Genomic DNA, 21,888 nt, shown 5'->3' with positions numbered 1-21,888 from the left:
GAAGAATTTTATCGACTATCATATTTATTGTTTTATGATTGTTATCATAGCTCAACAATGTAGGAGATTCGAGCGATTATCGGTTAGGAAGACTCCAACAAAACTACTGTGGATACGTGTACGTTCGTAATGATTTTCCTACGTTGGAATCCTTCGGCAAGTGGTACAGATCAATATTAAAGTCTACTTGCCAGAATGGCAAGAAAATCACATCGTGCTTTAGGAATCTTACGGTAGATGGCACTGTCTTGTAACAACCCTTGGACTAGTTTTAGTTCAAAGCAATAGATGTCTTTTCTATAGTCTTGTAATTTGAAATTATCATATTATTTTTATAATTTATTATTAAAGTTATTTTTATATAATTCTAATGTATATTAAAAATTCCACCGTATACTTGACTACTGATAGAAAAATATTTTTTTTATTTTTTCAATCTGGGTTTGTATATTAATATTGTCAAAAATTTTTATATTTGTAACTTTGTACATCTATATATTTGTAACTCATACATAAATCAAGACTTTGTTTTTGTAATATAATCAATAGATATACGATATAATTTAAATTAAATATTGAAAATTTATATGTTTCAAAAAAGAAATATTCTTAAACTTTTGAACGTCCTTAATATTATTTGAAAATGTGAAAGGACCTAAGAAAAATTTGTCTTCTCGTATCAATCGGCTTGTTAACGATCGGACATAACAATGGCCTGTTGTATGATCGCTTATCGGTGAAGGGTCTGAACGTTAGTTCGAAAGCAGTGATGATACTGCGTAAATGTCGAAAAAAGAAGCAAGAGAGAAAAGTCATTAGCCAGTTAATCATGCATTATCATGTGTGTTTAATGTACCGTCGATGAAGGAGTGACTGGGGAGTGAGCATCGAAAGGGAAACTCGTATCCCCTTTTTCGCTCGTTTCTTAGCTCCTAGTCAATATTGTCAGCGTGCATCGCAGCGTGAACGACACATCGCACTCGTGCACGTATTTCTATGTATCACTGTCTACCCTCGGCACTCCTTCGTCTCTCGTCTTTAATCGCAATAAAACGAAACCCAAGGGGGCCTTTTTTCTACGAATTAATTTAACGGCCAACAAATCACATCACAAGGCAATCTTACATTATTTTATCGAACTGCTTTTTAACAGAGATTCACCAATCGTTATTCATTAATTATTACAACAATAACATAATAACGTTCGTCCTGATATGGTCCTCAACTATACTCCTGATGTAGCTATATTATTCATGAGTTCACGAGGGTGAAGAATATTCAAAGTTAAGTTATGCATAGTTATAAGGATGATACATTACTATCTTCTTGTTATAAGTGTTCACCTTTTTTTTCCATTAATATATAAGAATAATTGATGATTTATAAATTTATATCAAATATTTGAAAGATAGAGTATTTGAAGATTTTTATAAAAATTAAATATTTATAATTTAATATCATAGTCAAAAATATATGAAATGAAACTCTATTAATATATATTTAAAAATAACAAATCACCAAAATAATATTTGACGATGATATAAGTTAATCAACTTCTCCAAAAAAATTTGTTTAGATAAATCAATACAAAATTCACAAAGAAAGATGAGAATCGCTATTGGATGGTGAAGTGATCGGTGTAGCGATGCAAGTCAATAATCATCGTTGAGACAAGTGCGCATTCGATGCCGAAGAAGAATAAGAGGATGAGACGACGATCGAGGACTGTGATCATGACTACGACGGTGCGACCGGTGTTTGTGGCGTTCGCCGCCGCCCCGGCCGCCGACAAAAAGGCGAGAGAATTTCCTGAAATCCTTTCTGAGGGTCTGATTGCCATCATTATCGTGGAGTGGGTAGGAGTAGCACGGCACCAGCGAGGATAGGGTGCCACGGGGTGGGTTTCGGGTGGCGGAGTGGAGTGAACGAGTGAGGAGGAGGGTGGCTTAGGAGTGGAGGAAGCAAGCTTGGGGTTCCGTTATGAGAGGAAGCGGGAGAGCTCCTGACTGCGGGAAAGAGATGGCTAGCGGAAAGGAAACGTACCGAGAGAGAGAGAGAGAGAGAGAGAGAGAGAGAGAGAGAGAGAGAGAGAAATGGAGAGAAAAAGAGAGAGAGGGAAATGGAGAGAGAGAGAGAGAGAGAGAGAGAGAGAGAAAGAGAGAAGCTAACGGAGCGATAGATGGTGTCGAAGAGAGACGGCGATAGAAAAGGGATGGAAGGAGAGAAGAAAGTGTAGGGAACAAGAGAAAGAGAAAGAGAGAGACAGAGAAAGAGAGAGAGAGAGAGAGAGAGAGAGAGAGAGAGATAGCGAGAGGGAGCGAGTGGAGGACAATCAGTGGTATTCAGCTGAAGCTGAGGACTGGAAGGCTAGGGAATAGCGGGTTGGGACGTCGACTACTTCTACTACTACCTCCATCAGAATCGATCGACCACGGACAGCCGCTATACGACGTAACACCCGTTGCTGCCCACCGGAAGTTACCGAACTATGGCAGTCGAACGAAAGCAAGTTGACGTTATACTCCTCAACTATGTATCCTCATCGGATTTTCCGATGATCCTAAATATCCAAGTTCTTCCGATGAACTGCTCTTAGAGGAAGAGGACTTCAGGTGGCTTTCACTTTTCCCGAAAGATAAAGCACTTTCGATGATCGAACTTTGTTTTCCTTCTGTTCTTGATCGATCGTTAAATATCGATTAGCAGGATCATCGAATTGTTTAATAACAATGACCTCAAAATATCATACGATTTTTTATATCGTACGAGTTTTTATTTCTATGTTAACAAATATAGATAAAACGGACAACTGAAACATGTTTATATTAGACTTATATCGTATTTGTAAGTATATATAGGGCTAATGTAAGAGGTGTGAAAAGAGTCGGTCATATCAAGTATCATACACAATTTCATATAAGTCACAGGCATCTTAAAGTCAAGTAAAAGAACTATTTCACGCTCTGACGATCAAAGTGGAACGTAAGTCGGTTGGCCAAGAAGAAGGAAAGAGAGAAAGAGAGAGAGAGAGAAAAAAAGAGAGAAGAGAGAGAGAGAGAAGATCGTGTAAGATAGAGAACTCTTGGCCGCACCTTGATAGAGCACAACGCCTTCGCGAATTAAGACGGCAGTCGTGGAAAGCGCAACGTATGAATGTATATATGTATGTCTCTATATATATTTATGTGTGTGTGTGTTTGTGTGTATTTATATACAGATATATACACATATATATGTATATGTTTATATGTGCTGACTAGATGCGTGTATAACGTGTTAGCCGCGTGTGTCTTACAATGCGGTAAGCCAGTATGCGATGTGGCCTCGGCCCGGCTCGATTCGCGTGGCGGCGGCTGATCGATGCGTCGCCATGACGACGCTTCCGCCGCCAGTCATCCAGCTACCTCTGCCTCCGACCACCGATTCTTCCCCACCCACCATCACCACCTCATACCTTGACGGTATCTCAGTTTGTTACCATACGCCAGCATACCATATCATCCTCGACATGTGACTCTTTTCTTCGAGATTCGTGAGATCTTCCTCGTGAGTTCTTCATGTGATGATATATCTCACGACAGCTTACTTCGATCATAGATTAGATCACCAGTCCTTCGAAAATAGATGGATCTTTCTAATCCTATTGGTGACATTCCAACAGTTAAAAGTTAATACCAGGTTTTATGAACAGATGGCATTACCCCAGAGAGTTACCTCTTCAATGTTTTGGGTATATTGTAAAGATCATCGTGACGTCATTCAGAATACAAGGTTCTATCCTTATTTTATAATCAAAGTAATCAGATATTCCAGAGTTCGACTATTTTCGTATTTGAAAATTCGTCGATGTGTCCCAGTTACCGAGCATACGTTAAACATTTTCCGTGTGTTATAATACGCAGCAACGAAATATGTCCGGTCAATGCATTAACGCGTCGACCGGCTGCGGGCACACGATGTAAATAATCGTTTATTGATTAACTGTTTGACTGCGCAAGTCGAGTTAACTATGGCTAATCTCTGATTTGTAACGCCTCCCATCCTACGTTGGGGTTGCGCTACGAGTAGGTGCGCGGCTTGGCGCGGTAAGGGACGCTGACGAAGGGTTGGAGGAGAGGAAAACGGCAGCGGGGGTGGTCTCCCCCTCAGCACGTAGTTTTCGCCCCTGCAACCCTCCTAGCGCTAACACGGAATTAATATCTCGCGAGTTAGCGCCCCATCCCCACCTTTCATCCCCCTCGACGGCCTCAAAACGGAAATGAGCGCGCGGATGCCTCTGCTCTCTCGTTTCTCTTCTCTCTCTCTCTCTCTCTCTCTCTCTCTCTCTTCTCGTCTCTTTTCACTACTTCGCTTATCGTTGTCTCTTCTTCGTTGCTCGCTTCAGCGACGCAGCAACATGCCGAGACAGAATTTTGTAGTTGCCTCCGAAGACTGAAATTCTTCTCGGTGATTATTTTTTAAGCCGAATCTGCGGATTATTCTTTGTTTATTATTTCCCTTTATCTTTACTCTCTCTATCTTTTTTCTCTCTTTCTGATATTTTGTTCCTGTTCGTCCATTTCCATTTACTACTCTATCTCCCTCTCTCTCTCTCTCTCCCTCCCTCTCTGTTTTTCTTTCTCTTTCTCTTTCTCTGATGCGAATTTCTTATTAAATTTGTCGTCGAGACATAAATGTGATTAAGTTCGTGACGACGAACAGATTTTACGCTGAAAATGTACTTGAACAAAATGATAGATCTTAATACGACTGATTTTAAAATCCGTGCATCGATCACAATGAACCGTTGAAGCGGCACGAACCTTTCAGAAAAATACAATATAATCATTTTTATAATAATAGGGAAGTAGAGGTTTGAGTTTTGTTACTAAACTTTGTAAGGAGAATCATAAAACGAATGTCCCACTGATGGCAACAAAGGCTCGAAGTCGTTTAGTTCAGCGAGACTGGAGATATGCAAATTCAAGATAATTAGGCTGGATATATGAAGCGTAGACATAGAACGACATGTACGCATTGTGAACTTTAGGGGATGTACACGCGGTCCTTTGTTTGAAGCAACGACTGCATTCTTCCGTAATGTAATTAATGGCTTTCGCTTCTACAGCCATCACCCTCGCTCTTACGCCGTTTCTCTACGCATTTCTACGGAGTTTCATCTTTTCGAAATACGTTTCCTGATGATTTTTTCGTATGGACATTAAAATCGCTGCATAACAACAATCGCATTCATCTAAAAATTTCTTTTTCAACCCTCTATAACGTCAAGTAATATTTAAGTATCCATATTTCTTCAAATTTTCATATTTCTTAAATATAACTTATATCAGTAGTAAATATAGTTACAGAGAGTTAACTATTTAGACCTAATGGTCGAATTTTATCGTTTCGTAATATCTTTTATAATAATCTCAATCTTTACTTTCTTACCAAACGAAGAAAAGGAAAAATTAATTCACAAACTAAAAAATATCTGCACTTATTTCGTAAAGAGATGAATTGAAGGAGAGTTCACTTAATGTCAACGGAAGTCTTTGTACCGATGCCGTTTGCAGTTCGACAAACATGCCACGAGAACGTGTTCACAAGTGTGTTCTTCTTTAAAATGCTATGCAAAGAGTCGCTGGTTCTTAAATTCTATTTGCGGCTTGGTGCTTGTTTGCTTAGGTACAATGATATAAGGTAGTAAAAAAAGACGAACTTATTTTGAGAGATAGGAATATCATCAATGATACATTGAATTCTTGGTGTTAGTTGGTTTATCCGATGGTTTAGAAGTTGCCCGTGCGTGGATAGGCGCGATGCCATCGGGTCCAAGCAGGGATTCAAGCATATTGTACAAATTGAATGCGAAGAATTATCTGGTAGCCGTACGAGATATATATCATCGTACACTTAAGCAGATCTCCCCCACAAACGCAACAAAGTGACACGGTTCTTATCGTGTTACAGTGTGCAGGGAACGAAAACGAGGGAAACTAACGGAGGTTGGGGGGTAGGAGGGAGCTGGTTTGGGCAAGAAGAGAGAAGGGGAGGGATTGAGGTAGCTCGATGCTTCGACAGGCTCTTGGGGTGGGAGTTGGCTGGCTCGAGCTCCCTCGCAGCTCTCTTCTCTATTCCCTCCTCGCAGCTATGCGTCTCGCGTTACAATAGCTGCCCTGTCATGTCTCATACCATACAATGATATTCCGCGCCCCCGCACTAACAGCCCGCGTAGAGCGAGCGAGCGAGCGAGCAAGCGAGCAATACCGAAGAGAATCGTTGGTTGGTCATTAATACCACTACGCCAGTATCTCAAGATAATGCACTCTCGGAAAATCACGAGAAGTATGTATGATTCTCTGTATCCTGAAAGATCCTTTCCATGTATCCACTTTTATGTATAGACTTTTAGCCGGTATAGTATAAGTAATAAAAAATATACAAGATATTCGTTCAAACTTTGTACTAAGTTTTGTATTATTATCGAAGTGTACTTGGAATTCTCTTATAGAAAATTTATTTGAAAAATATTCCATATTCAATCTAGTTGTTAAAATTCTTACGATGTTTATTCAAGTTATTATACAACTCTCAAAGTCTATGATATGTCCAGTTATGTTAAAGTTCAATACTTTTCATTCAATCTTGAAAATGTAAAATAGTTAAAAATTGATATATAGACTAGATAAACTTCAGGCAATGTCCATTCAGAATCTACCTGGTATTATCCACTCGAACTCTATTTGGAGTTTGCCAATTCTTCTCCAACTTTGGCAACTTAAAGTATACTATAGATTCGACATGATGTGAGGGGGTAAGTATCGCGGAAAGTAGCACCATCGGCTTTCTCCCTTCGCAGGCACACTTTAACCCCCTTGGCATCCCCTAGAACGTACACGCGGACACTCGAGAGCGATCGCGCGTTAAATGCGCCGCTGGCTGTACGCGGTCGCGTGTCGTGCGCGTGCCGCGTCTATCGGCCGTGGTGGTACTGGGGAAAGGGCCTTCTCTTTCTCTCTCTCTCTCTCTCTCTCTCTCTCTCTCTCTCTCTCTTTCTCTTTCTCTTTCTCTTTCTCTTTCTCTCCCTCTGTGTCCGCTTCAGCACGACCAACACCGACTCCCACGTCACGGTTAAACGGCCTTACCTAACGTCGAACATCCAGAATATCCCGGTAGTATGAATCACAGTTACTCTACTACTCGCTAAGTATTATCTATATGTGTTAGTGAACGTTCAGGACGGCCACTTTCAGCCGTTCCCGTTCACCGACGTAACTTGAAAATGTAGTATTTCAATTCGTATCATTCCGAGGAATCCACCATTAGTGATTTATTGTTTACATACGCATTTGTATAAATTAAATAATAAGAACTAATTATGAGATATCCAATGTGTTATAAATTTTATAATAAAATATGAAAGAAACTTGGTATCATATATAAAAGCAAGTATTATATATTTTTAAAGTGTATCATTAGTTTGGCTAAAATTTTGTTAAATCTAATAAATAATTCTAATGTCTTAAAAAATTATTATTATATAATGTTATATATATAACAATAGTTTTTTATCATAAATTAAATATATATATATTAATATGTTATATATATATGTATATATATATATATATATATATATATATATATATTTCATATACAATATATGATCTATATACATACTATATATTATATGAGCCGTTCACATAGACAAAAGAGATTAAGTCCGTTCAGTTCAGAATCTTTCAAAGTTTTAGTACCAAATCGATGCTTAACTTTTTATGTTTAAATTAAATTTCTTTAATAATTAGGTCTAACACCACTTAACGACAAAAATTTGTATGTTCGTTGAATAATAAATAATGTACAATGTATATAATTATATCAATTTTTTTTACTTTTCTTTTATGGAATTAATCTATTTGGCAAATAAACGACTCATATATAATCTTCACAGAAATTCTAGAATTCAAGAATTGCGAAATGTTCTATATCATAAAAATGATAGAATTATAGAATATATTGAACACACACTCAAAAATACTTCATTTATCTCATGTATAATCTTCTGATCTCGGAATTGGTAAGACATAGAAAATTAGGAATTCTTTTCAAGTGGAAGGGAAAACGGTGAACTGATAATCATAGTGGCAGTAGCATGAGACCGATAAGAATGTTGATAAGAATGAAGAGCGGTTGAGCTAAAACTTAGATAGAAGGAAGGTAAGAGTAAGAGAAGAGGTATCCGGTCAAGGTCCGACTCGAGGAGTCGGCTTTCGCCGTCGGCAGCGTAGGCAAGAAGTACTAGAGTAGAAATATCGGCTGACTATAGAGAAAGGGCACAGCGCAAGCGTTCTTCCACCCCCATCTTGCACGGGGGTGTCAATCCTTGGATAGAGACCGCCCCTAGTGTCGCGTTCACGAGCCAACCCCCGAGTGGCATCGTGATGGAGGGCGGGTCGACGTATAGGCACGTCGTCGTTTTCGACGAGCCGTTGAGAGGCTAGAAAAGCAGCAGTGTTACTCGGAGCGGGTAGGCAAGATGATCGGCACCTTTATCGTGCAGCCACCTATTATTTTCGCGTTCTATCTAACGACAACAAGAAAAAATTTTAAATTGGCTAAATCCCGCGACGTTCTCGTTCAATCTTGAACGAGTTCGAGCAGCAATTTCTCTTGTGATATGATCGACGAGTCGTGTTGGAATCCAGTGATTATCGAGGACAACGGTGTTAACGCATTATTAACAGAGGGATCAGGCCCATCAACGAAGGGGGGTCGAAAACTCGAGGCTACCTGCCGCGTCGGTGGCAAACCGCGCGATGCTGGACCTCAAAAGTACCGGTACCACTACCGCGGAATTACCACGAACAACAGCTTTCACCAATCTCTCCATGCTTTTTGCCGGTACGTGGGATATATTTTCGTTAGAATTCGTGATGGTTAGACTGCGATATTTCGTCTAATAAATCCATGTTGATAATCACAATCATTCGCTGTGAGATTATCAGGTGATAACGTGATATTTGAGACACTAACTTACAGATGATCGTCAAATCGAGTTGTGTTCGTTAGGTTTTGTGTTGCGTTCAAAAATTGAATAAGTTTTGTACTTATTGAATTTATAAAATAATGGATGCTAACAGGTACGACAGATAGTATCAATCTATCCATCTTTCAAAAAGTAGTGTATTATTGAAACGTCTTCATTATCAATCAAATGCTATACCTAAATATAAATATATATTTGCGAAGTATAAATATATTTTTGCGAAATATAAATATATATTTGCGAAATATAAATATATATTTCACAAACTTATATTTTGAAATTCTTTCAATTGTGTTTAAATCTTGATGCCTATTCATAATTACAAAGAAAATATAATGACATTTATTATTTTATACGTATTTGTTCTACTCGTGCAGCCTTGACCTAGGTGACCTTTAGCTTAGTATAAAATCACAAAGTACATGATAACAGCACCTAGATACGTATTTGACGTGTCAGAGATTACATCACGTTGCACATCGATCGATTTTAACGTCTTCGGAAACATGAAATTTGAAGCTTTATTAATGGACTGTACCCTTAGACCAAACGAAGGGAGACGAAGTAAAAAGTAAAGGTCGAGTCAGCGTCCGCGACTAAGTCGTTGTTTGCCTAGAAAGACCAAGCTTCTGCTACAGCTTGACATACTGCCCTACGTATGTACACATGCCGGCCACCCTCGTGCCAATAACTGCCAAATGAAAATATATCTGTCTGTAAATACACCGCCGGCATTCGAGACTGCGTCAAAAGTCGAGAAAATTCGTTTTCTGTGGATTTACCTCGGGGCTTTCTTTCTTCATGAAAAAGAAAAAAAAGGAAAAAAGATATAAAACTCGTTTTTCATCAACTAACAATGTTTTTCAATATTGCTTTTACTTATATCATTGAACCCATCATCATCGGCATATTAAAAAGAGAAGATCTAATGTTTGAATTTATAATTTCGGAGTCCATTAAAAAATGTTAATAATTTTAAAATCATGTATAAATTTGTATGAATTATATATGATATAATCTTAAATAATGTTGAAATTTTACAGATGCAAGTAGTTCGTACAAAGGAGGCTGGAGTCACGCGACATCGCCGGCTCCTGGCCAGGGTAAGTAATATTTTATCAAATTTTATATTTGCATTGATCAGTGAAATCTACGTAAAAGAATAAGATGATGTGGGTGGCTCGATGGTGTCCCGGTATTCCGGTGTCCTGGCGCTTTCCGTCGCTTTGTGCCGCTTTGCCGCGCGTTCAACCGCGGACCCTTTGTGGCCGTCGAGAGTGAACAGCCCTAGGGGTTGAAAGAGAGAAAGAGAGAGAGAGAGAGAGAGAGAGAAACGGCTGCTAGCACAGCAACGAAGCTAACGGAGCGGTTGGCAAAGCAGTGGCGCGTCAGTCTTGTTCATCGTTCTGGACACCTCTACACTAACACAACAATCGTCTTTCGTTGACTCGTGCCCTCGGGCCGCTTTGTATAAAGAACTTGTGCTCACACTTTACGCTGCTACCAGACCAACTGTAAAAAATATTCGCGAATATTCAAGATGTATGCAGATCGGTGTGTTACGAGTTACCAGGCTGTTTACTACAAATGTAATGAATGTATATTTTGATAACTCCCTAACATATACTAAGGTAGTATATGTCCTATTTTTGTAAATTACCTTTCCTTAGACTTGATATTTATACTTCATTCATTTTCATATTCATTTTTTTTATTCATATTTTATATATTCCAAAGATTAGATTTCATTATTTAGACTTGGATTAATTTTAAATAGATTTTTATATTTTAACTAAAAAATTTATTGTACCATTAAAAAATGTAATTATAAAAATTTATTTATATTTCTATCGAATTTAATCATCAAATATATAAAAATTCGAAAACTATGATTCTTTTTTCAAAATTGTTCGAGTTAATTAATACATTAACGATTACAATAGCTTTTCTTTGCATCCGTGCGAGCACATACATATGTACGTATTAGATCACAGACACCATCAGTAGTCGAAAAACAGAAGGCACTCATAGAAGAGAGGACGTAAGATAGAAAGCCGCAGGGTACAATTCTCTGATCGCGAGGGTTGTGCTCTCACGTTGCCTTTGATCAGGTTTACACTCGACGCCATAACATGGTAGAAGCGGACATCACTGAGGTTCATGAAATTACGCGACGACGCGTCAGACTCGCTTCGTGACCCGGGGCACCTCTGCCACCTCTGTACCATCATCTCTCTCTCTCTCTCTCTGTCTCTCTCTTTATTTCTCTTTATCTCTCTCTCTCTCTCTCTCTCTCTCTCTCTCTCTCTCTCTTTCTATCTATCTCTATCTTTCTCTGCGGCTCTTTGCCAGCGTGAAATTGAAATCACAGCTTCTCTCTCTTCTCCATACTGTTCAATAGCTAGCGTCGTTTGTGCTAAGAGTACAAACCAACGAAATTAAACCTCGCCTGTTCCTTTGGAAGCCATCTACAAAATCTACGTCAAACGTTTCGACGTAGAGGATATTTAACCTCTCCTAGGCAATTTTGCATAAATCGATATCACTGCTTGACGTCTTTCGTGACACATTAAAAAATAAAAGTACTTGATTCTTTTTAATTTTTTTTTATTCTTTTTTTTTTAATAATAGACCTGATTCTTACTGACCTGACTTTCGTTTTACAATTTAATAAATGTTAATAAGCGAATCTTATAATCCTTTTTAAATGAAGTTGGTATATCTACTTCTAGTACAAATCATCGGTGACCCCCATGCCAGTCAACGTGTTAACGTACATTTTACATAATGAATTTATTGCACGCGAGACACAAGTTAGTTACCATTCCATCGTACGTGTTCCATCGCGTGATGCTTTGTACGGAAGAACAATGGAAAGAAAAATCAGGGTAGGACTTTAAAAACACGCTTGCTTTAGATCACAAAGTACCGATCTCGATTTCGAAGAAGGTTCTGGCTACTAAGTAGTAAATTCAAGCAAAGAGTTTCTGATAAAAATGACTTTCTTCAAACTCGTACTTTAACATCGTGTTCATTAACACGGGACAGTTCGGTTAACAAATGGAACATTCGAAAATCTATGAAAATAAATTTAACGACATTATATTCATTGCAACTTTATACATATGAAGATTAATTCTACGAGCTATAAATTAAGCCTTTTACACTATAATTATTTTAATAATTTGTTCTTAGTAATCTCTGATATAATTCTTTTTTTATTTCTGATAATTTATATATACATGTATACATATACATACATATATTTTCTAACCAATTAATTAATCTGTTTCGTAATTTGTATTATAAATGAAATGTCAAGTCATTTAATTCAACAGTTTTATGGATAAATGATATCATCACTTAATGATAATTTCGTAATGCAAAAGAATTAATATGTTTCGAGATGTTCGAGCACGAGCATTGTTCTTTTTTCTTTTTTTGGTGAATTTTTCTTCAAAGTTAATAAATCACAATGAATATATCAATCAGAAACATGCAAAAATTAATGTAAGATAAATGACAAGCAGATATTTAAGTTAGGAAAACTATGTAACTCTTGTCCTCGATACAGCAATATTTTTCAATGATTCTCAAGGAAAGATTGGAATTGGAAAAAAGAGAAAAGAAAAAAAAAAGAAAGTGATCCGGTCTTAGAGAAGGTTTTACGACTAGGGTAGGTGGGAAAAAAAAGACTTTAAGGCGAGTGGCGTTAGGAACAAAAGTACTTCCTCTGCCCCCTTTCCTTCTTCCTCTTCTCAAGCGCGTGTGCCTCTCGCGTGACTTCCTGACCCGAAGCGAGCGGACCTCGACCCCCTGTGTGTTTATGTGTGTGTGAGTGCGCGCGCGCGTCCGTCCGAGGGCAACCCTAACTTCCCTATGATAATTACATAGTCCGACACAACGCGTGCCAAACGACCAAACGTGATCGGACCTGATCACTGATTGTTATCTCTCTCTCTCTCTCTCTCTCTCTCTCTCTCTCTCTCTCTCTCTCTCTCTCTCTCTCTTTCTTTCTCTTTTTATCCTTTTTTGTATCTCAAACTGAAGTTAAGATTTTCTAAGTTTTTTGAAAGAAAATTTCCTTATACACCCAAAAGCATTTTTTCTTACTAGGCAATGTAGCCACTTTGATAAAAGGGACAAGGGGATTCGTGCTTGATAGACGTTCAACGACGCAGGGTTAAAGTGGAAGCGCAATCCGTGCACCCTCCTAACGGAGAATCGGAGATGAATGCGAGCCGATATGGCGGGGGAGTCTCGAAACGCGCAAGCAGCCATGCGTGAACGTGTCACGCATAGGCACGTGCCCGTGTATGTACTACCGAAAGACATAATACGAACTGCGAGACACGGCGACTCCGTCGTCGTATCCTGCGACCCTTCCAATATGCTACGGGCATTTCTTTGACAATTCCATTCTGTTGTCCGCAGAATGTTGCTCGTTGAAGAAGAGAAGGAAAAAAGAAAAAAAAGAAAAAAAATAGGAAGAATAATGGAGTGGCCGAGATAAGAACTGCCTTTCTCTCTCTCTCTCTCTCTCTCTCTCTCTCTCTCTCTCTCTCTCTCTCTTTCTCTTTTTATCTTTCATTACAAATCGAGCCGTGACGATCCTTTATTTTCTTCAGGCACGCGCCCGCTCGTAAATAATGATCGATGATCCTACGTAAATCTGACGCGATCTCGATGATACGTAGATACGTAATATTATACAGTATACTTCTTGTACAACACGGGGAATATCTACAGTTCTGTATGATACATAAATTTATATTATACGAGTCACAGGTTATACAAATGTGGATTATGTATGTTTTTGAAGAGACATATTAAATGAAAGATGTTTATGGTTTATTGTTAAAATATATATGTTTTTAAATCATTTTAAAATTTTTCTTTATGAAAGAAATCATGGTAGTGAAAAAAAAATAAATTTGTTATAAAATAATTAAAAATTTTATTTTACTATTTTTATAACATTTCAAGTGAAAATAATAATACGAAATAAACATGATATATAATAATAATAATAATAATAATAATAAATATAGATAGATATATATAAGAAACAAAATTCAGATCAATTTTTAAGTTAACCAATTTTCATCTTCAATGTGTGAGATGTTCTAATGTTATCTCAAAACCATTTTTTAAAAATATATTCACAAAGTGTTATATATGAGGACTATTTGATGAATCTGTATTATATGGGGGGGAAGTGACTTACTATACTTTATTTCTAGATCTCTATGTATTAAATAATAAAAACACATAATTCTCGAGGTGACCGCCGAAGGAAGAAAAACGTTAAAAACGGTTTTCTCGCTTATTTTTTGTTTTCTTTTTTTTTTTTTTATTCTTCCTTTCTTTCTCCTCGTAAATCTGGCAGCGCGAAGACCATGGTCACGCGTCGTTTCCCGGTGACTTGTTGCCCACGATCCGTGTCCCCTGAGCGTGTCCCCCAGCTCCTGAACGCGGTTCCGCACTGGGAAAGACCCGCTCGACTTTCTGACCGCACGACGAACAGTCAAAGTCGCGCGTAAAGTCGTCACGCTTTTTCCTTCCCTATGAAATTCTCTTGGCATACAGTATATAAACATATATAGATATATAGTATATATATATGTATATATTATTTTTTTTATTTTTCCCTGATTATTATTTGGTTTCTTCTTAGTTTTTATTTTAAAAAATTTTCACATTTCGTATATTCAAATATTTTTATTCCTAATATTTTTAGCAACGTCGTTTTACAAAAAAAAAAAAAAAAAGTAAAAAAAACGCGATCGAGCGTGATCATGATGAATTGTTTCGGTAGATAAAAAAAAATTTTAAATAAAGAAAAAGAAAAGAAAAGGAGAGAAAAAGCTTAAGCCAGAGAAGGTGCCAAGATCGTGACACGTCGTTCACTTGAGAACTTTTAAAAAGAGCCTCGCGTGCCGAGTCACGCGAAGACGTGACTTATAACTTAGCACTAGGTTTCTTAACTTCCTCGTTTAAAACGACTCGATTCTAGTATACCCTTCTTCCTTTAAATGGGACGATGTTGGAGATAAAAGTGTTGTTTCAAGTTGAAGAAAATCAAGAGAAAACATGTGGAAATTTTGTCAAGTTTTTCCAAGCCGGAAAAAAAAGGAGAAAGATAAAGATAAAAAAAGAAGTTGGTAGGACCCATACCCCTTGACTGATAGAATAGCAGCATTGTCGTTGTGCTAGCTATGTTTGAAAGAGCGAAAAAGAGCTCAGTAAGCCGGAATAACGGGGACCTTTGATCCTCCCTCGAGGAAGGTACGTGCGCCTAACGGGATTACCCCGCCCAACGTAATTGCTTGGAATGTGCGGATATAGACGCGACAATAGGGAACTTGGACGGATCCAAAACCGATCGTTGATGTTCTTTACTTGAGTCTATAAAACTGGGCAGCTGTATATATATATATATATATATATATATATATATATATATATATATATATATTTCTTTTAATATTTCCAAATGTTCATAATCTTAAATCCCAATAAATCTATCTAGTACAAAGTGTAATATATAAAATTTTTAGATATTTATATTAATAGATTTTGATCACATTTGAAGAGTCGTGTAACATTAGAACAAAGTAATACTGAATACTATAGAAAAAAGGAATTTTAGTCGAAATCCAAAAAAAAAGAAAAAAAAAAAATAATAAATCTTCCAACCCTGCGGCTACGCTGATTGAGGCGAACCCTATGGACAACGCGAGCTTCGTCGACGCCTAGCAAAGATCGTCTCCTTCGTTGTCCGAACCCTCGATAATGCTTTTTCCCGGTCGTCTCAATCAGAAGCGAAATCAAATTGTTTAACACAGCGGATACCAACTGCTATTTAAAGCTAGCATCTGCCGTTTTGCTTGTCAACGACATTCCAACGATGTGATTTTGAATTTTTTTTTTTTTTTTTTTTTATACCTTTCTAGATAATTCTTTTTTTATTTTTAATTTAAATATCACGATTATCACGAAATGTCTCTAAAACCGACGAAATCTTTATCTATTCTCGTATTTTGATTTACACATTATAATAATATGAGAAAAAAAATTAACAAAATCTTTACTTATTATAATCGCATATTTAATGAGATTAGAATGAATCTTCATTATATAGATTTGCATTCATCATACTTGCATGTTTTATAGATTCATATTTAGTTTTTATTTATAAAACTTACGGTATGTTCAGAATTTATCTCGGCTCTTTTGTGATCATGTTGTACAAGTAAAAGAAAAAAGGAAAAAGAAAAGAAAAGAAAAAAGAACTAACAAAGATAACAATAACATCAGATGATTCATTAAAGCAACGCGTCAGATTTTTGCTACAGATCTCAGCATTAGCTCCTAATTTTTTCTATTTTTATCTAATGACATATAAACTGATCGTCGAATTGGTACGGTCTTCCAACGAAACGGAGTATAACGAAGCGAAATTAAGGGGCATTGTGTCTTAAACAGATTGCACACTCGTATGGACGTGACCACTGGCCAAGTTCCTCGTAAGAACAAATGAACACACACACGCGCACACACACAGAGATAGACAGACAGCATATAAACATACATACATACGTGTGTAGACAAAGCGTGTGCAAAGACGAGTAGACGAGAGGCAGACGAGAAGAAGAAATTGGGGGGTGATAAGAAGTAGGATCGAAGCGATGAGCATGGAGAAACGTATACGGAGCACTCAGCCCCGTGTTTGCCTACACGGAAATCCTCTCTAACGGATTCTAACGCTCGACCGGGTTTTATACTTTTGTCCGTCTTTGACCAGCCGATAACTTTTTTTCTTTTATCTCTCATTGTTTTCATACAAATTTTATCTACTCGTTGACTGTGCATAAACTCATGTCATTAATATATTTAAAATTCGATGATATCAAACATGATACTTTTCGAAGTCTTTATGTATCTACATATTAATTGTCATAGCAATTATTTGGATTTATAATGAATGGATATTGATCATTTCAAATAACTTTCAACTTAGAAAAACAACGTGAATATAAATGTAATAATATGAATTAATATTACGATGGAAAATTTAGCATTTTAATGTATCGTTCGGTGTATTAAATTTTTAAAAAATTAAATCATTTTAATGTATTCGATTCGGGTGCTAGTATATTCCTTCTTTTTTCTTTTTTTTTTTTTTTAGGGTACGGAAGCAGCCTATCAAAGTCGGCGTTGGACACTCACAGCCACCTCAGGCAGCCTGGTATGTAGTAGGTAGATATTCTTGAGAAGTTCAAGTATTTATCTCTATTCAAATGTTCATAGAAAATGAAATATTCCTTTAAATCTAACAAGTCATATTTTATTGTTAAATATTATTTCTTACGAAACTTCGACGATTCGAAGAAGAAACATCGGTGGAAATGCGAGTATGACCTGATTCTTAATATAGCTAGACATAGTTCAGAAAAGCAAACGCACGGAATGACCTTCGCGATTATTACATTACTCGCTAATCGCGCAGACGATATACGCGAAGTTTCAGCCTCCAGATTTTCTCGTGCCACGCCCAGAAATTTCTCCTTTCAGCCGATCGATCGGTCTAAATGAATGTTCCCTTTCGAACTGTAGTTTCTCCTTTCTCCAGAATTTTCGGACTCGAATGGGAAACAAATGGTATCTTATGAAACATTATAATTTCAATTTGAAAGATCTTCATATTAATATGTATTAAAGGAACATTAATCATTTCTAACCATATTACAATATCCCTCCTTCTCTCACCTGTTACTATCGAACACACATATTATGTATCACTTAATTAATACTTTGACCATGAGAACGAACAAATATGTTTTGATAAAAAAGTACATACATAACCACCGTTTTAGGATAGGTCAATGACGTGGTGATAATCTGAAAATAGAAAATATCATTGAAAACGATTAATCAAAAATCCTTCTATTAAATTGTTTTCGATGCTTCGGTCTCGTATATTACGAAAGCTTGCTTCCCTAGTTGTGAGCACATACATTGGTATACCGCGCCCCTTTCCATTATTAACTCGTAAGTGAGTTACCATTCGATCGAAAGGCGATCGCTCTGCCACGTATTCGGGGAACTCAACTAGCGAAACGACCTTTGAGGTCCGGCAATTCGGATACCCCATCCCCATCGTCTACATCTATCTGTTTCTGTCTGTCTGTCTATCTGTCTGTTTCTCTCTCTCTCTCTCTCTCTCTCTCTCTCTCTTCCTCTCTCTTCCTCTCTCTTCATCCCCTCATAATCTCTTGAAATATATTTCCACGGAAGTCGTCTAGATAAACGAAAAAATAATGTACTTTCATGATCGTCGATCTCCAGACGGTTATATTCTATTACTGATGAAACTATATTTAAACTTTTATAAAATTATGTGTTTTATATACTGAAATAAATTTCAATTAGAATAATTTTATTTAATCACAAATATGCATTTTCCTTCGTCCTAATATTTACATAACATATTATATACTTTGCAATTTATGATTTGCAGTAAATCATATCTTTAGTTCAACACTTTGAAACTTCAGAATAAGAAAGTATAATAGCTAGCATAGATTTTTGGCCAATGCGAAGACATTCGCGGACGCCCTTTGAACCACTCTGTCGACGGTAGCTCCAATTGAAATTATTATGATCCAAACGAACTCTATTCTATTGTAGGGTTGCGATTATATCCTTTTGTATGACTCTAGAGCCCTTCAAGTCTGAGCAGTAGCGAGCGACGGTGATGACGCATTGTAAAGCTTTTAAAGAGCGATACGGGGAACACGAGGAAATAACCGTGTAATGGATAGGTATATGCTTCGGGGAAAAGGGCAAGAAATGACATCCGATTTCTTCCTTGAAGAAAGAACACAATATTTTCAAACGTATGAAAATAAAAGGAAAATAAATGTTAAAAAATTTACATTTTCAAGAGTTCGCAAAATTATCGTCGTTCGTTTACCTAAAAAAAAAATATATATATATATTAAAAAAGAAATTGATTAAAATTATCAGACAAGATAGAATTTATATAAGAATTTGTTAATATACCGATTTGATTACTTCCAGACCCCTACCAAATGTTTAGCGCGACGAGTAGTCGCTTGGCGAGTTCAGGGTCCGGTCAAATTCAGCTCTGGCAGTTCCTACTCGAACTTTTATCCGACTCAAGCAATGCCGCATGCATTACGTGGGAAGGAACCAACGGTGAATTCAAGTTGACCGATCCAGATGAAGTGGCAAGACGTTGGGGCGAGAGAAAGTCGAAACCGAACATGAATTATGACAAATTGTCGAGAGCCTTAAGGTAAGCTAATCGTGTCTTTCATAATAAAAACAAAAAAAAATATTTTATCTTTAATTTTATTTTTAATTGGTAACAATTAGATAGATCGATTTGCAAATATACTAAACTATTCCGTTATCTAATGAACGAACTAATATAGAACGTTGGATAACAAACGATTTCGACGTATCTATACTTTGATCAAAATTCGATGGGAGAAAAAAGGAAAAAAGTAAAAAAAGAAAAAAAGAGAAAAGTAGAAAAGACGGCACAAAACGCGGTTACGTTGTCGTTTGGACGGTCGTTGTTGAGAATAGTAAAGGTAGAGGGAGAAATTTCAATCACTGTTACCCAGACCGGCAGACGCGGCTATTATTTTTCGATCAGATCCACTGATTATATTACGCGACTGCTCGCTTTTCGTTCCCGTTCCCCGTTCCACTTCACTCCCGGTTCGTAGCAGGAACCTTTTAGATGTATTCCAAAACGGTGAGAGCGAAAAATTACGAGTGGTACAACGCACGCTTTCACCCTTCGCCAATACGCTTCCATCGTCCCTCAATGTTCCACGTGAACGTTTAAAATTGGTAATGGTTGGGATTCACATTTCGTGAATTCGCTCGTTGATATTGAACACCAGGAATGATCGGTAGCCGACCTGAATAATCAATACATTATACCAATGATCAATATAAAATTTAAATAAATTAATATACTTTCTAAATAATTCGATAGACGACGTGAATCAGATCAATAGATAATATCAAAATAATTAAGAGATATATTTTATAAATGATTAAAATATGAGGCTAATAGTCCGAAAAAAATATCGAATAAATAATCTATAGATATACTTCTAATCTAATCATAAAATTCTTCCAATGAACCATTGTTCTACAGGTACTACTATGATAAGAACATCATGACGAAGGTCCACGGGAAGAGGTACGCGTACAAGTTCGACTTTCAAGGTCTAGCAGCAGCTACGCAACCAGCTGCGGCTGATCCCGCGGCATACAAATACCAAAGTGAGCTCTTCATGTCTGGTTATGGTCATGCAAAGTTAAACTTGATGCCACCACCAGCAGCATCAGTTTCCGTTTCGGTACCAGGTGGTCTTTTCCAATCAGCATCCAGCTATTGGTCGACGACACCAAGTGCGAATCTTTACGCTGGTCACCACACGGCATCGGGACACGTGCCGCCACATCTTGGCACCTACCCCCATTACGCATGACCTTCTGCCGAACATTGGGGCACTCTTGGTACGCCGCGTTAATGATACCATCTAATCGTAACTCAGAAAATCTCTTTCGGGACGAAAACGTCTAATAACTCGGGAAAAAAGCGTCTTGATACGCACTTATCACGTCCAAAATAGAATAACGGGACGTGTGTTAAAACAGCATCGTGCACCGTCGCACCCTACTCAATTAACTCCCTTCAAATCCATAAATCACCTTACTCTTTTTTACCTATCGAGTTAATGATTTTTATCCACTATTACGTATACTACCGTCCACAAGATATTTTTCTTTTTTTAATATTTAATTTATTCAAAAAAAGTATAAAATCTATTCTTTAAATATATTTAATATTTTAATGATTATTATTATTATTTTATTATTACAAAATTTGCATTTGTCTTTAATTAACGTATTAATGAGTTCTTTTTCTTTTTTTTTTTTTTTTTTTTTTTAATAAATGAAACAACATTTACAATTGTATACAACAGATACAGGAAACGATTGCTAACTTACAAACGGTAGTTTACGCAATAGTACGAGTCAACGGGAGATTCATCGCCAATTATTAAAACTCGTACCAAAATCAAACTCAAAATCCTTTTTCCTACCGACGTTCCGCGATTCTTCGATACAGGATTAAGAAGCAAATACGTGAATTCTTGAGTATTCGCGTTCTCGTCTTGTAACAATGAAAACGTGAACAACTTGGGATGAACAATCCCCGTCGGACAATTTCGCGAAACTTTCGTGGTCGACGGTGCGCTCGGATTCTTGTAAGATCATTGTAAATAAAGTATATTGCATTATGAGAACGATCGAGAAGTTTATATGACGATTCTCTTAAATCACGATTTATCCTTACATGTTTTTCAGAGTATTTACGAATAGATAATTTTTTTGATTTTTTTTTCTCCTTTTCTTTCTCTCCTTTTTTTTTTTGATGATTGATAGAAACAAATGAAAGATAATTATTCTGATAATATCGAGATGTTATCGAAATATTAACGAACGAATAACGATGTCATTTCCGTAAATTAACATGATTGAAAGCAATCATGTAACGATAAATCGTACGATCGGAGTTGGTCTATCTAAACGTCGATTCGTCTATTGATAAGGAACCAGCGTGATTCCATCAGCGAAATGTTGAATTTTGCGGCCTGATCGAATCGGTTATGAAGAGACATCAGACAGTTTAAAAAGCAACATTCAAAAACATAAATATTCAAAAAAATAGTTCCCATTAGAAGTGTCATCAATCAATTGCATCTATTTATCACACACAATTTTAAAATGATAGAGATACA

General features: G+C 36.9%; 1 protein-coding gene across 2 annotated transcripts in view; it reads left to right on the top strand.

Annotated features, from left to right (window-relative positions):
- Window positions 1-21,888, top strand: part of LOC124422637 (transcriptional regulator ERG homolog) — a 29,527-nt gene that overhangs the window by 5,430 nt on the left and 2,209 nt on the right. The window contains exons 3-6 of one of the 2 annotated variants that reach the window (XM_046959384.1): window positions 10,075-10,134; window positions 17,223-17,282; window positions 19,118-19,355; window positions 20,235-21,888. The exon at window positions 20,235-21,888 is cut by the window's right edge and continues 2,209 nt beyond it. In XM_046959384.1, coding sequence (XP_046815340.1) covers window positions 10,075-10,134; window positions 17,223-17,282; window positions 19,118-19,355; window positions 20,235-20,571 — 695 coding nt within the window. In that variant the 3' untranslated portion in view covers window positions 20,572-21,888. The remainder of the gene's footprint in view (window positions 1-10,074; window positions 10,135-17,222; window positions 17,283-19,117; window positions 19,356-20,234) is intronic. The other variant, XM_046959385.1, reaches the window with a different exon arrangement.

Source organism: Vespa crabro, chromosome 3, assembly GCF_910589235.1.
Source record: "Vespa crabro chromosome 3, iyVesCrab1.2, whole genome shotgun sequence".
NCBI classification, from domain to species: Eukaryota; Metazoa; Arthropoda; class Insecta; order Hymenoptera; family Vespidae; genus Vespa; species Vespa crabro.
The sequence above is the reverse complement of the archived record's forward strand: the minus strand, read 5'-3'. Positions and strand labels throughout refer to the sequence as shown.